We start from the raw sequence: 15,118 nt of genomic DNA, 5'->3' as shown, positions 1-15,118 counted from the left end.
TTGTTTAGCTTGGTCTAGTTAGAAGGATTCAGTCCTGACAGTTTAGCTTGTGCAAATGGAATTGGGAGAGAATTCTTGTTGGGTTTCATCGTGGTTTGGAGATGTATATTTCTATGGACATGCGGAGCATGGAGTGTGTAATGATTTTTCTTTTGGATGGGATCAATGGAAGTTCTTGACTAGTTGAGTGCGTCGATGTCTGCGGCGCGGAAGCGAGATAAAAGTTCTCATGTTATCCTTGGATGGTATGGTATATGCGGTATGTTGTAGAGGATCGAGACTGGCGTGTGCGAGGTTTCAGTTCAGTTCTGAAAGGAAGTTCATAAAACTCCTAGGCAACGGGTAGCCTCAGATAATCAAGGAAATGGTACTGCTAAATGGAAGTGATTTGACGAGAGTATTTGTCTCGGAAAGGGGTAATGTGACTTAACTGATGATACTTCGGTAGTGTTGCGGCGCTTTCTTGTTAGGTCGATTGCCGATATCTGATTTTGTTTGATGGCATAGGGGAAATTTTAGAATATCTTTCGTGGAATGATTTGGTACTTGAGGTGTGATATGTATTCATACGGTAGAATTCGAGATCAGGTATGGTGAGTCGTGCGCTATATGGAGTGGGAGACTGGGAGTTCTCAGGTACAGACTGTGTAGTGGTTGTGGATCGTGTGTATCGGCACCGTTTAGTGGCTATTGGGATTTGGAGGCCCGAGTGGATCTTTCTTTGCTTGGTATGTTAGATTTTGGATATGATGTTGGGGGTGTAGACTGGTTGTCTCAGTGTTGGGTTATTCTAGACTATTGCGCTATGGGCTATGCCTGAAAATGCCACGGGTTGAGTGGCGAGGTGCATCGGATTATGTTCTAGCAGGGTGGTTTTTAATCCAAAGACCAGCGGATGGCTGGGGAGGACTGCTTTTCTTAATTGGGCATTCGTGATGGATGTCAGTGCAGAGGTTCCTACCATTGGTTCAGTTCTGGTGTTGAGGGACTTTTCGGATGCGTTTCTTGTGGCCGGGCATGTTGCCGGGCGAGGTTGTGGATTTCGGTATTGATTTGGTGCCGGGAACCGTATCGTATGGCTCCGGTAGAAGTTGTAGTAGTGGAAGGAGCAGCCCCAGGCTTTCTTGATGAGGAGTTCGTTGGCAGGCCAATGTGGATGCATGTTCTAGCTTGAGTCGGCTCGGTTGGCCCCAAATTTTCTTGTTGAAGGATAGGTTGATTCGATCGTTAGTGAGCTTGTTAGTGATCTGGGGAGATCTATGAGTTGCTTTTGTGCTGCGAGACGTTATGATTTTTTGGTTATGGGCACATATGGTGCTGTTCCATTGGGGTTTCATAGTGGAAGTAGAGCCGGAAGAGTAATTGGGAGTTGCTCGGTAATTGACGTACTGGTTATGTTCAATCAGGCTTGCGTGGCATATGTTATTTGTCTCACCATGGGTGTAATGATTTTCTTGGGCTCCAGACATCAAATTGTGTGTGGCTGTCTAACTTTGAGCATAGTGGCTTGGGGTGTTTCATGTGTAATAGTGTTTGGATGAGATCGCGCATTGTAGCGAGGCTACGTGGAGATATGACCTTTCGGGGTAGATTCAGGTGTTCTATTTCTATGATGTGAGACGGGGTCTCAGCCTCGTGTGGTGATGCTATTGGTGAGCTTGAGGTACAGCTCTTTCGTTTGAGTCATTTTTCATGATTTGAGTATATTCAGATCGTTTCTTATTGGTGCGCGTATTATGCAAGTTGTGTCTTAGGCTTGTATTGAGGTGTCATATCACCAGAGTGTTGTGTTGGATTTGGTCACTAATGGATACGAACGGATTTGATTTCAGCTTGTTGGAAGGATAGTATCGAGGTTCGGCTCGGAATCTGCTGTGGTGTTAGTCAAAAGGGAAGTGGCTTCATGAATGGTTGATATGAGAAATGGTTACGGTTTATTGCGTGTTTCATTTATCGTTGGCAGTATATGAAAGTGTTGGAATAAGACCTTAGTTGATAAGAGGTTTTCTACCGGTATTCGGGTGTTGTGGGCAACTGTTGTGAATAGAAGTTATCGCTTCGAGTGTTTGGGTTATGTAAAATATCATATGATTGCACCTGAGGTTGCAGGTATGGGTTATTACAGCTGGTTCGGGCTTATTCTGAGTTTTGATATGAGGTTCTGATCTTGTGTGTGATTTCGGAAAGTGCAATGTGGTTCTATGGTTTATGGACTAGATGGATTGTGGAAATTTCAGTTATGTTGTGTTATCTATGCGAGATAGGGTGACGTGGGATCACCCCTGGGTATATGCATGGTAAGGTCATTCAGCTATTGGTTGGCTTCTAGGACAACTCTGGGTACGCTCGAGGACGAGCGTTTGTTTTAGTTGGGGAGGATGTGACGATTCGACCCGTCGCCTCAGGAGTTACCGCCCCGTTTTCCCCATTTTATGCTTCTTCATGTTTCATTATCAGTAAGTGGTGTGTTAGAGTTGATTTGGATTGGTTTTGGTAGGAAATAAGGAAGGCTTGGTTTGAAAAAGTCAATCGGAGGTTGAATTATGAGTTATAGGGCTCGGATGTGATTTTCGGTGATTCGGTTAGCTTCGGGGGATAATTTGTGACTTAGGAGTGTGATCGGAATTGATTTTGGAGGTCCGGTGTAGAATTAGGCTTGAATTGGCGAAGTTAGTATTTCGGCGAATTCCGGTTGAGAGGTGAGATTTTGATCCGAGGTTCAGAATGGAATTCCGAGAGTTGCAGTAGCTTCGTTAGGTGATTTGGGATGTGTGTGCAAAATTTCAGGTGATTCGGAGGTGGTTTGGTTGGGTTTTTGATCGAATGCGAGTTTCAGAAGAATTTGAGGAACTTAGGCTTGGATTTGATGTAATTTGATGGTTTTAGTGTTAATCGTGGTGTTTTGATGATTGGATCAAGTTTGGTATTCTGTATATTACTGTCATGGTAGTTGTATTTAGACTCCTCTAGATGCTCGTGACTTGTGACACCCCAGTTTGGGGCTGTGTTTGGTTGTACTTCCGCCAAATAATATTATTGAATCATCTTTAAAATTGTTTATTCATGTTATCTATTTTTGAAAAAGGCAAATAGGGTTGGTTGGATGGCTTTGTCTTCACGAGAGGAGCCATCACGAACGGAGCGGGGTTTGGGTCGTGACATTTTGACTAATGCTCCATCGGCCTTCATGGATTTGATGAACCTAGTGTTCAAGCTATTTTGATTCCATTCTGATTGTATTGATTGATGATATTCTGATTTACTCTCGTAGTAGAGAGGAGCATGAGCAACACTTTCGGATTGTATTTAGACTTTGAAGGATCGTCATCTTTATGCCATGTTTTTGAAGTGTGAGTTTTGGTTGGACTCAGTTGCATTCTTAAGTCGTGTCTAGTAATAGTATCAAGGTTGATCCTAAGAAGATTGAGACATTTCAGAATTATCCTAGATTACTTCAGCTACATAGATTTGAAGTTTCCTATGTTTGGCAGGCTACTATCGCCATTTTGTTGAGGGGTTTTCATCTGTTGCAGCTCTATTGACCAAGTGGACTCAGAAGGGTGCTCCTTTCAAAATATAAAGGCAATTCCGAGATAAGTCAACACTACTAACACCGCTTGCTAGGAAAGTCAACACACAATAGATAAATAGGAAGAACTGTTATAAAAGACTTAACATAATGTAAAGGCAATTCCGAGATAAGCATATTAAGACTAAATCCAACATCTAGCGTAAACCATCCCAAGATATGGAGTAACAAGTATATGAGCTCGAGATTAGACTAAATATAATATTTTGAAAGAAGTACAACACTATCCGAGAAATAGAAATAGTACAATAGAAATAGAAAAGTGACTCTAAGGCTTGCAAACAAAATGTAGCTCTACCTTGAATCACCATCTGGTAACCGCTAAGTACCTCCGGAGACTCCTCTGGTACTAATATCTGAATATGCACAAGAAGTGCAGAAAGGTGTATGAGTACAACCGGCTCAATATACTCAATAAATATCGAGCCTAACCTCGCTGAGGTAGTGGCGAGGCTAAGACAAGACACCTATGATAAACATGTGTAGTTATATATCAAAAGTAACGAAATAACAAGTAAAAGATCAAATATGATAACGGGATAGGGACATATTAAAGGGACAACAATCGAAAATATCAAATAAAGTATCACTAAGTACACCTCTTTACAAGTAAATAACGAAGACACAAGCCAAGTCACATTTCAAATATCAAAGTAAAGAGCAATGGAATCAACCAAATCACACGACATCACCCTTTGTACTTTTACTCACATCCTCACATATTAATAACAAAGGAAGTGCACGGCATCACCTTTCATGCTTCTACTCTCATCCTCACATAATAATAATAAAGGAAGTATATGACATCATCCTTCGTGCTTTTACTCTCATCCTCACATGCAAAATAATGAAAAAACCAGTACACGACATCACCTTTCGTGCTTTTACTATCTTTCTCACAGAATAAAACAAAAGCAATTGCATAGCATCATCCTTCGTGCTTTATCCTTATGTTCACTAAAGCAAATAGATTCGGCTCTATCTTATTTCCCTCAAATCAAGGTTAACCAAGACACTTACCTCTTTTGGAACACAATCAACAATCCAACACGGCTTTTCCTTTAGAACAAGCCTCTAAACCAATTAAATCTAGTCAAATATCATTCAAACAATTAAGAATAAGCTTTAGAAACTACCCACAAATGAAAAAGGTTCAATCTTTATCACAATTGAAAAAGTCAACACGGGCCCACACGATCGAAATCTGAAATTAGGATCAAATCTCGATTACCCATTCACCTCCCGAGCCCATATATGTGATTTGTTTCAAAATTCGACCTCAATTTGAAGTCTAAATCTCTATTTTATAAAATTCCTAAATTCTACCCAAAACTCCCATTTTCTACTTTAAAATTCATCGATTTGATGATGAAATTCATGAAAAGGTAATTGAAATTGATTGAAAACAAGTTAAAGTTACTAACCTATGCGTTTCAGAAGAAAATGCCCTCCAAAAATAGCCTCTATGGAGTCTAGGATTCAAAAAAGGTGTAAAATGATCTAAGTCCCAAAATTTCCAACCTTTGCCCAGCTGCAGATGTCGCAATGCAAACTTTTGTTCGCAATTACGTCGTTCGCAAAAGCAAACCATTGTTTGCGAAAGTGAACAATTTCTGAGCCCATCAATTGTTGCATTTGCGACATATACCTCACATTTGCGAAAAGCCCACAATTCATGAAAGCGATATGCTGTCTAGCCCAGTCTCTAGTCGCAATTGCGACTCGTTCATCACAAATGCGATACACCCTACATGGCAAATGCGGCCATTTCTTCGCAAAAGTGAAATACCAGTGAGGCTCGCAATTTCGAGCTGGCCTTCGCAAATGAGAGACTTGAAGGCAATTCACACCAACAGTTCATCAGTAATTCAAAACTTCTCACAACACATCGAAACTCATCCGAGCCCCCCGGGCTCCAATCCAAACATTCACACAAGTGTAATAATATCGTACGAACTTGCCCGCTAACTCAAATCATCAAAATAGCATCAAATATCAAGAATGGATCAATATAACTCAAGATTTTCAACTTCAAAACTCATTTTTCCAACTTTTAACATAATGTGGTGAAATGGCCTCGGGTCACCCGGGACCCCAACCAAGCATGCGTACAAGTACAAAACATCATACAAACCTACCGAAACCGTCAAAACACCGATCCGATGTCATTTACAAAAACGTTGATCGTGGTCAACTCTAGTCAATTTTAATGCCAAAAATCACAACAACAACAACAACAACTACCTAGTAAAGTCCCACATAGTGGGGTCTGGGGAGGGTAATGTGTACGCAGACCTTACCCCTGCCCCGTTAGGGGCAGAGAGGCTGTTTCCGATAGACCCTCGGCTCAGAAAGACAAAAATAAAGTAAGAAAAAAAATAAGAGGAGAGAAATCATTAGTAACTCCAGTGAAAATCGTAATAATAACAGAAACATAAAAACCGAAAGATGAATGACATGCAATAACAGTAACCCTAATCTAAGGCCCGGGGCTAAGACAAATAACAAGAATAGTGTGGGTCCAACCTAAACTGCAAGCCATCTAAGACCAACCCTAATCCAACCCCGCCTCACCCCCGGAATGAAGTAAGGAAAGCTTTACTACCCCTATCCTACAACACTAATGCGTGACCTCCAGGCCTTCCTATCAAGGGCCATGTCCTCGGAAATGTGCAGTCGTGCCATGTCCTGCCTGATCACCTCTCCCCAATACTTCTTAGGTCTCCCTCTACCTCTTCCCGTACCCACCACGGCTAACCTCTCACACCTCCTCACCGGTGCATCGAGGCTTCTCCTCTGCACGTGCCCAAACCATCTGAGCCTCGCTTCCCGCATCTTGTCATCCACAGGGGCGACGCCCACCTTCTTCCGAATATCTTCATTCCTAATCTTGTCTATCCTAGTGTGCCTGCACATCTACCTCAACATCCGCATCTCTGCTACTTTTATCCTCTGGATATGAGAGTTCTTAACCGGCCAACACTCTGCCCCATACAACATGGCCGGTCTAACTACAGCTCTATAAAACTTACCTTTGAGTATCAGTGGCACTTTCTTGTCACACAAGACTCCAGATGCAAGCCTCCATTTCATCCAGCCCACCCCTATGCGGTGAGTGACATCCTCGTCGATCTCTCCATCCCCCTGGATCATCGACCCAAGGTACTTGAAGCTATCTCTCTTGGGGATGACCTGTGGCCCAAGCCTCACGTCCCTGCCTACATCCCTCGACTCAGCGCTAAACTTGCATCCCAGGTACTCTGTCTTAGACCTGCTCAATTTGAAACCCTTAGACTCGAGAGTCTGTCTCCAAACCTCCAATCGCTCGCTAACACCGGCCCTCGTCTCGTCAATTAGAACTATGTCGTCAGCAAATAACATACACCATGGCACCTCCCCTTGAATATGGTGTGTCAAAGCATCCATCACCAAGGCAAATAAGAACGAGCTAAGCGCTGAGCCTTGGTGTAATCCCATAACAACCAGGAAATGCTCCGAGTCGCCTCCCAGCGTCCTAACCTTAGTCTTAGCTCCATCATACATGTCCTTGATCGCTCGTATGTAGGCTACCGGCATGCCCTTCGCCTCAAGACACCTCTAGAGCACCTCCCTAGGAACCTTATCATACGCTTTCTCCAAGTCAATAAACACCATGTGCAGATCCTTCTTCTTATCCCTGTACTGTTCCACCAACCTCCTAATAAGGTGAATAGCTTCCGTAGTGGAGCGGCCCGGCATGAACCCAAACTGATTGTCGGATATAGATGTGTCTTCCTCACCCTCACCTCCACCACCCTCTCCCAGACTTTCATGGTATGGCTAAGTAACTTGATACCCCTATAATTGTTACAACACTGGATATCACCCTTGTTCTTGTACAACGGTACCACTGTACTCGACCTCCATTCCTCCGACATCCTCTTCGTCCTAAAAATTACTTTGAACAATCCAGTCAACCATTCCAATCCTGCTCTACCCACACACTTCCAAAACTCAACCGGAATTTCATCTGGCCCGGTCGCTCTACCCCTACTCATCTTACGCAACGCCCCCACGACCTCCTCCACCTTAATGCGCCTACAATACCTAAAATTTCGAAGACTCTCCGAATGCCCCAAGTCCCCTAGCGCTATATCCCGGTCCCCCTCCTCATTCAGAAGACCATAAAAGTACGTCTGCCATCTCTGCTTAATCTGGGACTCTCCCATCAATACTCTACCATCCTCGTCAAAATGCCAAAAATCACATTTTCTTCAAAATTTCCACATATAAACTTTTCGAAAAACGACACGGATCATGCACACAAGTAATAATTCATCAAAGTGAGCTATGAAAAGTCTCGAAATATAGAAAATGGAGCTACTACTCAAAATGATATCGGGTCGTTACAGATAGCTGGGCGGATCTTCAAGCACGACACGATCTTCCTTTGATAGCTTGATTGATGATCCAAGCGGATTTTTCGGCTTGATTATCTTCTGCTGATTTTGACTTTCCTTCTTTGGGGCTTATGAATTGCTTCCTTAGATGATCTTCTATTAAGCATGATCTTTGGTTTATTTGAACCTTCCTTCTCTGAGCATTATGGATTGTCTTTCTTTTTTGACGCCTTATTTTGCTTCTGGAATATTATTTGTACTTGGATACCTGCAATAAGAGTAATGTTATTTTTCATCATCGAAACATGGATCTAACATTAACTATATTCAGTGTATAATATGTAAAATTTAGGCAATTAGTTTAACTATATATATATATATATATATAGCGATAGTTTCTAATATTTGAGAATTATATCATAAATAATTGTAAAATATAAATTAGAGCCCGTTTGGCCAAGCTGCCAAAAATTGCTTATTTTGAAAAGTACTTTTTTTAGAAGTTTTTTTTTCTTCCAAAAGTACTTTTGAAAAATAATAATTTGTGTTTGGCCAATTCATTTAAGAAGTTTTCTTTGCAACACTTGGTAAACAAAATGTGTTTGGCCAATGTTTTAGTGCTTTTGAGTGTCAAATTACCAAAAAAAATAATACCAAGGTCTTATAATAATTTTGAAGGGAAAAATGAACTCAAATCTTTATCGTAAGAGACCTTTATTATTTTTTATTTTATTAAATTAAATTATAAAATACAAAGTAAACATACATATTAAAGATTTAAATCAATATAACATATATAGTTATACCAGAGCATATAATTTTATCTAGTATAATTACTTATTGTCATCATTCAGTATGAGTTAGAAGTCTATTCCACAAATTACTATATATTGATAATCTACCATGAAATAATAAGCAATCACTCGCACATGATAATATTTTTCAACAATTTCATCTCTAATACTATCATACAACACTTTCTTATTAGTAGAAGACTTGGTTTGTATTTATAAAGGAATACCAGAAGGTCCATCTCCTTCCTTTATCTATACAATAATGTCTTCATTAGCATAACAGTTGAATTCCTTATTGATAGAAGAATATCGTCGGATGAAATTATATATAGCCATGGTAGTTGTAACAAGATGATTCTGAATGTCAAACTTGAATGATGGAATTGAGCATAAAATAAAAATTAAATATTAAAAAAATATTGTTTTAAAAAAAGTTAAGTATGTTTAAATTCAAATTCAGAAAGAGTAACTAATTATTAACAGCACATAATACATAATTTTTAAAAAAAAAATTAAATACAAAAAACTAATTATTACCTAACCTAACTAACTTTGTCCTAAATTGCCAAGTGGCCTATTGTGAAACTATCACTTGATTTGATGTGGAGGCTTTTTCTTCTTCTTATAATAATATATAGATTATGCGACGCAATTGTAAATATATTACCTATTTGTAGGTAATTTTCACATATTAGATTTTAAAAGAATGGTAGAAACTAGAAACAAAAAAGAAAAGAAATGGCTTAAATTAGTAAGGGATAATTCGAAAAATATAAATTTATGGTGAAGATAGTTTTGTCTGCTTTTACTTCTTGGAAGAAGCTAGAATTTTCTACTTCTTCCCAAAAGCAGAAAAACTGCTTCAACTGCTGGGCAAAAGTATTTCTCCGTCTTTGACCAAACAACTCTAATTTTGTAAAAAGTACTTTTGGAGAAAAAATACTTTTAATCTCCCATAAACTTGCTGTTAGTATAGTCTAAATGGAAACAGTACTGTTTCTCTCATATTTAAAATAATGAACCTAATTAATGACCCATTATAGCCATAATGAATGCTAGGATCCCTGACTGAACACCAAATGATAGATATATCCGGTGAATGCATAGGACACTTTAATGAACAAAAGTTTGCCGAGTATAGATGATTTCTATAATAATGAAAATTTCAATTTTCTGAACCACTTTTAATAAGTACCATTTTTGCCAATCTCATTTTAAACGAGTGTGTTTGAGATATAGGGAGTAGATGAAAAGATATGGCTTGATACACTCAAAGAATTCATTGCATTGAAACTATTCCAAGTTATGAAAATAAGGAGTATAGTATATGGTTAGTTATTCCTCTCAATTAAACAATTAATACAGTGTGACTATATATTTCATTTTGTATCACTTGTCCTTTTACTCTGTTTCTTCATCATTCGAGAATTCTCCATCATGTGGCGAAAACACAATTTAAAAATATTTAGAAAGGAGAAAGATGAAGAATATGGATCAAGAAAGAAAGAATTTACTTCTCTGAAAGATATTCAACCCCATTTGAAAATCCTTGTTCTTTTTACAACATCCTTGATGATTTGGTTTCTTTTTCTCCTAGTTCTTTCACCCAAAAGAATATCGAATCCCATCCGAGTATTCCTCTCAACTCATTCTCCAGCAGAATGCAAAGACAATTACTCTGTCTATATTTATAACCTGCCTTCCAAATTCAATTTTGATCTATTGGAAGATTGTAGCAGTTTGAATATCTACACAGATATGTGCCCTCATGTTACAAATAATGGCATGGGAAGACCACTCCCTGAAATGGGCTCTAGCAGTTGGTACACCACTCATCAACTCATCGGTGAATTAATCGTTCATGCTCGAATCGAAAACCACCCCTGTCGTACAGAGGATGCAGAGAAAGCTACTCTATTTTATGTACCTTTCTACGGGGGGCTCCATGCCTCGAGCAAATTCCGCGAGCCAAATTACACGATTCGTGATGCATTGGCTGTTGAATTGGTGGAGTATATAGAAGAGCAGAAGTGGTGGAAGAATAATAATGGGAGAGACCATTTCATGGCTTTTGGAAGAACTGCTTGGGATTTCATGAGGACTGATGATGTTCCTGATTTTGGTGCAAACATGTTATTGAACATGTCCCCTGTGCAAAATATGTCTCTTCTTTTGGTGGAAAGACATCCATGGGAAGGCCATAATCAACATGGCATTCCTTACCCCTCCTACTTCCATCCCTCTGCATTGTCTGAGATGATTGAATGGCAAGATCGTGTGAGTTATATGGATAGGCTTCATTTGTTTTCGTTTGTTGGGGCTCCACGGACAGGAAAGAAAAAAGTTGTCACTAGGGACAGAGTCATAAAACAATGCGAGGAGTCAAGTAAATGCTTGATCTTGAAATGTGGCAAGGGACCAAGTAAGTGTCACAAGCCTAGACAAGTTCTTAACGTGATGATGAGGTCCAATTTTTGCTTGCAAGTATTGGGCGATTCATATACTCGACGTTCAACTTTTGATTCCATACTCGCTGGATGTATTCCGGTCTTCTTTTCTAACCATACCGCGTATTCGCAATACCAATGGTTTTTACCTTCTGATCCTACCACATATTCCGTTTACATTGATTTAGAACGAAACCATAGCATTTCAATAGAGGAGGAGCTTCTCAAAATTCCAATGGAAGAAGTAGAAAGAATGAGGAGGACTGTCATACAATTGATCCCAACATTAACGTATGCACACCCTAATTCTACTTCATATGGATTTAGGGATGCTGTTGATGTCGCCCTTAAAGCACTGTCCCATCACGTTAGCTCATTGTTAAAAGCTACCTCTTGAGTAGGATGTACTATCACTAGTACGCTTTGGAATAGTGTATTTCATTTTGAGTTTCAGTTATATATACTGTAAGCAGGTCATTCAAAATATATTTACACGTAAGTCTTCCGAAAATCTGGGATTTGTAATCTTGAAAATAAGAAAGATTAGTAAATGTGACCTAATGATATACAAATTTCTTCCACCGGCGATGCATAACTTAAATTCTTTAATTTTTTGGATAATTCTTCAACTTTTGTGTCATAGTATATGGAGAATTAGCTCATGAGTCATGAGTAGTTCTTTGCATACAGGTTGGATATTTAAGCTAGTTCTTTGTATACAACTTGGATATTTAAGAAGTTACATGCACATTGAGAAATCCCAAAATAAGCAATATAATACAATTTCCGTATGTTTATGCGTACATTAGTGTGCTACCATAATGGTCATTCCTAACTAATTATCGTGTGCAACACAACTTGATTACCTTTCATACAGAACTTTTGTGGTAAAATTGTGATATTTTTTTTTTTCCCTTACTTATCTCGAGAGGGTAAGTTCATTAAATAGGGGACTAGTTTTATTTTAAATCTCACATAACGTAAACTCTTTGGATAATTTCAGAGGATTTTCCTCATGTTTTACTTTATAACACTAACCTACCTTATAGTTTATATATAGTAATACGTGTATCTCCCTTGTTTTGATTTCTTCCGACAGTTATTTTAATATGTTCATTATTAATGTAAAATATTACAATCTGACTATTTTAACCTTTTTCTAATATTAAACTCTTATAGTTAATCAATTATATGAATATTAGTTGAGCGTTCACCCATTCCCTCTGGAAAACTAAATTCCAAAGAAACCCATCTTGTTTCTGAACTCGAAGATTTTTAAACCAGGGTTGGCTTTTGGAAATAATTCAAGGGAAAAAAGGTAATGAAATTACCAACAAATTTTACCAGTCCCGGTACCAATGGAACTCTTTTTGTTGGTAATCCCGGTTTCTTCTTTTGTTGGGTCAAATAAATATATAATGAAGACGGACATCTCCTTACTATCATGCAAATAGGATTGAGGGATGTCCCCGACTATCATGTTATAATGGGTGCTTAAGCACCCATTTACCTCGACTCGAGGTGTGTATAGTTATACAAAAATAAATAAAGAAATAATTAGGGCTAGGCATATGATAATAGGCTAGATTTATGTGATTTGGCGATTGTTTATCCCCTAGCTTGATTATGTTTCAATGCTATAATATAATTAAATGATGAAAAATGAGCTCTAATTGTGAATTTCACACGTTGCAGGAGTGAAGAGCTTGTATGAGGCCTTAAAGCGGTGATTGGAGCTACATTGAAGCAAGAAAAACCCCTAGGAACTGAGTACGCGAGAAGACGAGAAAAAGAGTCGAGGAAATAAAGGCCTGGACTAGCGCGGCCACTAGCGCGTTCACAAACGCGACCGCGCTAGTCCAGATGGTCGAGGCAGAATGGTAGGCTACTAGCGCGGCCATTAGCGCGCCCACTAGCGCGGCCGCGCTAGTCCAGTCCCGGAACGTAAATTTTCAGGGGTAAACTTGGAAGTCTGGGGGTAAATTCACTTAACCTATAGAAGGTCAAGCTCGCCCAAGGAGGCATTATCAAGGTTTTCATAGTTTAGTGCAAGAAAAAGAGAGGCAAGAGGCAAGGAGGATAATTCAACATCGAGTTTTCCTTTCTTCCTTTTGTTTTTATGATTTGTGATGAAATTGAATATTATTGTGATGAACACTAGCATGAGTAGCTAATTCCTTTGTCTAGGGTTTTGATGGAACCTATTGAAGGATGAACTTCTTGATTATGTTAATATAGTTTGCCAGTTTAATCTCTATTTGTTCAACTACGTGTTTGTTGTAGTTAATTGACAGGATCCTCAATTAGTTGTGCCTATTTAGTGTGCATAACTCGGGAGAGAGTGCATATTTAGGTAATTGTTGAACAACACCACTCCCAAGATATAAGAGGGATCTATAACTGCGGGTTTAAAGGCGGGATTAGGGATAACGAAGCCTTGGGTGCAATCTATAGTGAGCTGTAATAAATAAAGCCAGCTAGCGTAACTCGGGAGAGAGCGTCTAGTAAATTATCATAATTACTCGGGAGAGATTTATGGTAAAAGGAGCGCTCATGATTGATAGAGATGATTTGATGATTCTATGTGAAGCATAACCGGAAGGGATTCCATCAATAGGGGAAATCATAACCTTAGAACTTTCTCTTAATTGTTTACAACTTAATCATAGTTAGTTTTCAGTTGCTTATTTACTTTCATTCGTAGTTAGTAGAAATACCATCAATTGTTATTCAAAAGTTTGGGAAGTTGATTCCGTGGAATTTAGTAAGTCTAACAAAAGTAACTGATAGGTTAATTCCTTGTGGGTTCGACTCTGGGCTAAATACTCAGATTATATTTGCAACGTCCGCGTGTCCTTTTTATAAGGCATAGTTGGGCGTGATCAAATTTTGGCGCCGTTGCGGGGGAATTAACGGTGTTATCAATTACAATTGAAAGAAGTACAAAAATTCTTAGTGTAGTCAGTTTTCTCTATACCCGATTTTTACATTGAAATTTTAACGTTTGTTGACTTGGTTGCACAGGTGCATGCCTAAAAACTCATCGAGGACTGGTGAAGTATTTGAAGCATTATCAGATCCCGAGAAAGTTTTCAAAGCCTTGAATCGGGCCAACCGGAAAAACAAACAACAACAAACAACTGAACAGTTCGAAACAGACATGGGAGATCACGAGGAAAACCCAGCTGTACCAATAGTGCCAGAGGCTGCTCTATTTGACTGGGCACAACCCACAGCTGAAAATCTGGCCACAGCGATTGTAGTCCCGCAGATACAGGCTGAATCATTCCAAATCACGAATAACATACTGCACTTGTTGCAAAACAAGGGACTATTTTCGGGGTCACAAGTCGAAGATCCTCAACAACACTTGAAGAATTTCCTGTCAATATGCAAAATCCAAAGGCAGCCCAACGTAACTCAGGAAGTAATCAAGTTGTTGTTGTTCCCATTCTCAGTGATAGGAGCTGCCCAGACCTGGCTAAACTCACTCCCCATAAATTCCATAACAACTTGGGAGGAGTTAGTCAAAAAATTCCACAACAAGTTCAACCCACCCAACAAGACTGCTCAACAAATTGATGAAATTTTGAGTTTTAAATAGAGACCAATGGAGACACTGCATGAAACATGGGAACGCTTTAAGGGGATGCTGGTTGTATGTCCACACCATGGTGTCCCAGATCTGATGTTGGGACAATGGTTTTACATGGGATTGTCAGATAGCGTGAAGAACATAGTTGATGCTTCAGCTGGTGGAGCATTTTTGAGCAAAACATGGAGAGAAGGCCAGAGTCTGCTTGACAAGATGGCACAGAATTCGGGATGGATAACCAGGAATGCACCTATCACCCCAGTGGTTCACTTAGTGCCTTTAGATCCATCTAACTCTATGGCTGAAAATATGGC

The 15,118-nt window shown here is 39.3% G+C and overlaps 1 protein-coding gene across 1 annotated transcript; it reads left to right on the top strand.

Annotated features, from left to right (window-relative positions):
• Positions 1-10,211: 10,211 nt before the first annotated feature.
• On the top strand, positions 10,212-11,674 carry LOC109240409 (probable xyloglucan galactosyltransferase GT17). Its single transcript, XM_019407046.1, has one exon. The coding sequence runs from the start codon at positions 10,335-10,337 to the stop codon at positions 11,604-11,606; it is 1,272 nt and encodes a 423-aa protein (XP_019262591.1). The 5' UTR covers positions 10,212-10,334; the 3' UTR covers positions 11,607-11,674.
• The last annotated feature ends 3,444 nt before the right edge of the window (positions 11,675-15,118 follow it).

The sequence above is a fragment of the Nicotiana attenuata genome, unplaced genomic scaffold, assembly GCF_001879085.1.
Source record: "Nicotiana attenuata strain UT unplaced genomic scaffold, NIATTr2, whole genome shotgun sequence".
NCBI classification, from domain to species: domain Eukaryota; kingdom Viridiplantae; phylum Streptophyta; class Magnoliopsida; order Solanales; family Solanaceae; genus Nicotiana; species Nicotiana attenuata.
The sequence above is the reverse complement of the archived record's forward strand: the minus strand, read 5'-3'. Positions and strand labels throughout refer to the sequence as shown.

What these genes read in the sequence shown, in the direction of transcription:
- LOC109240409 (XM_019407046.1), top strand. Translation starts at nt 10,335, where the DNA reads ATGATTTGGTTTCTTTTTCTCCTAGTTCTTTCACCCAAAAGAATATCG.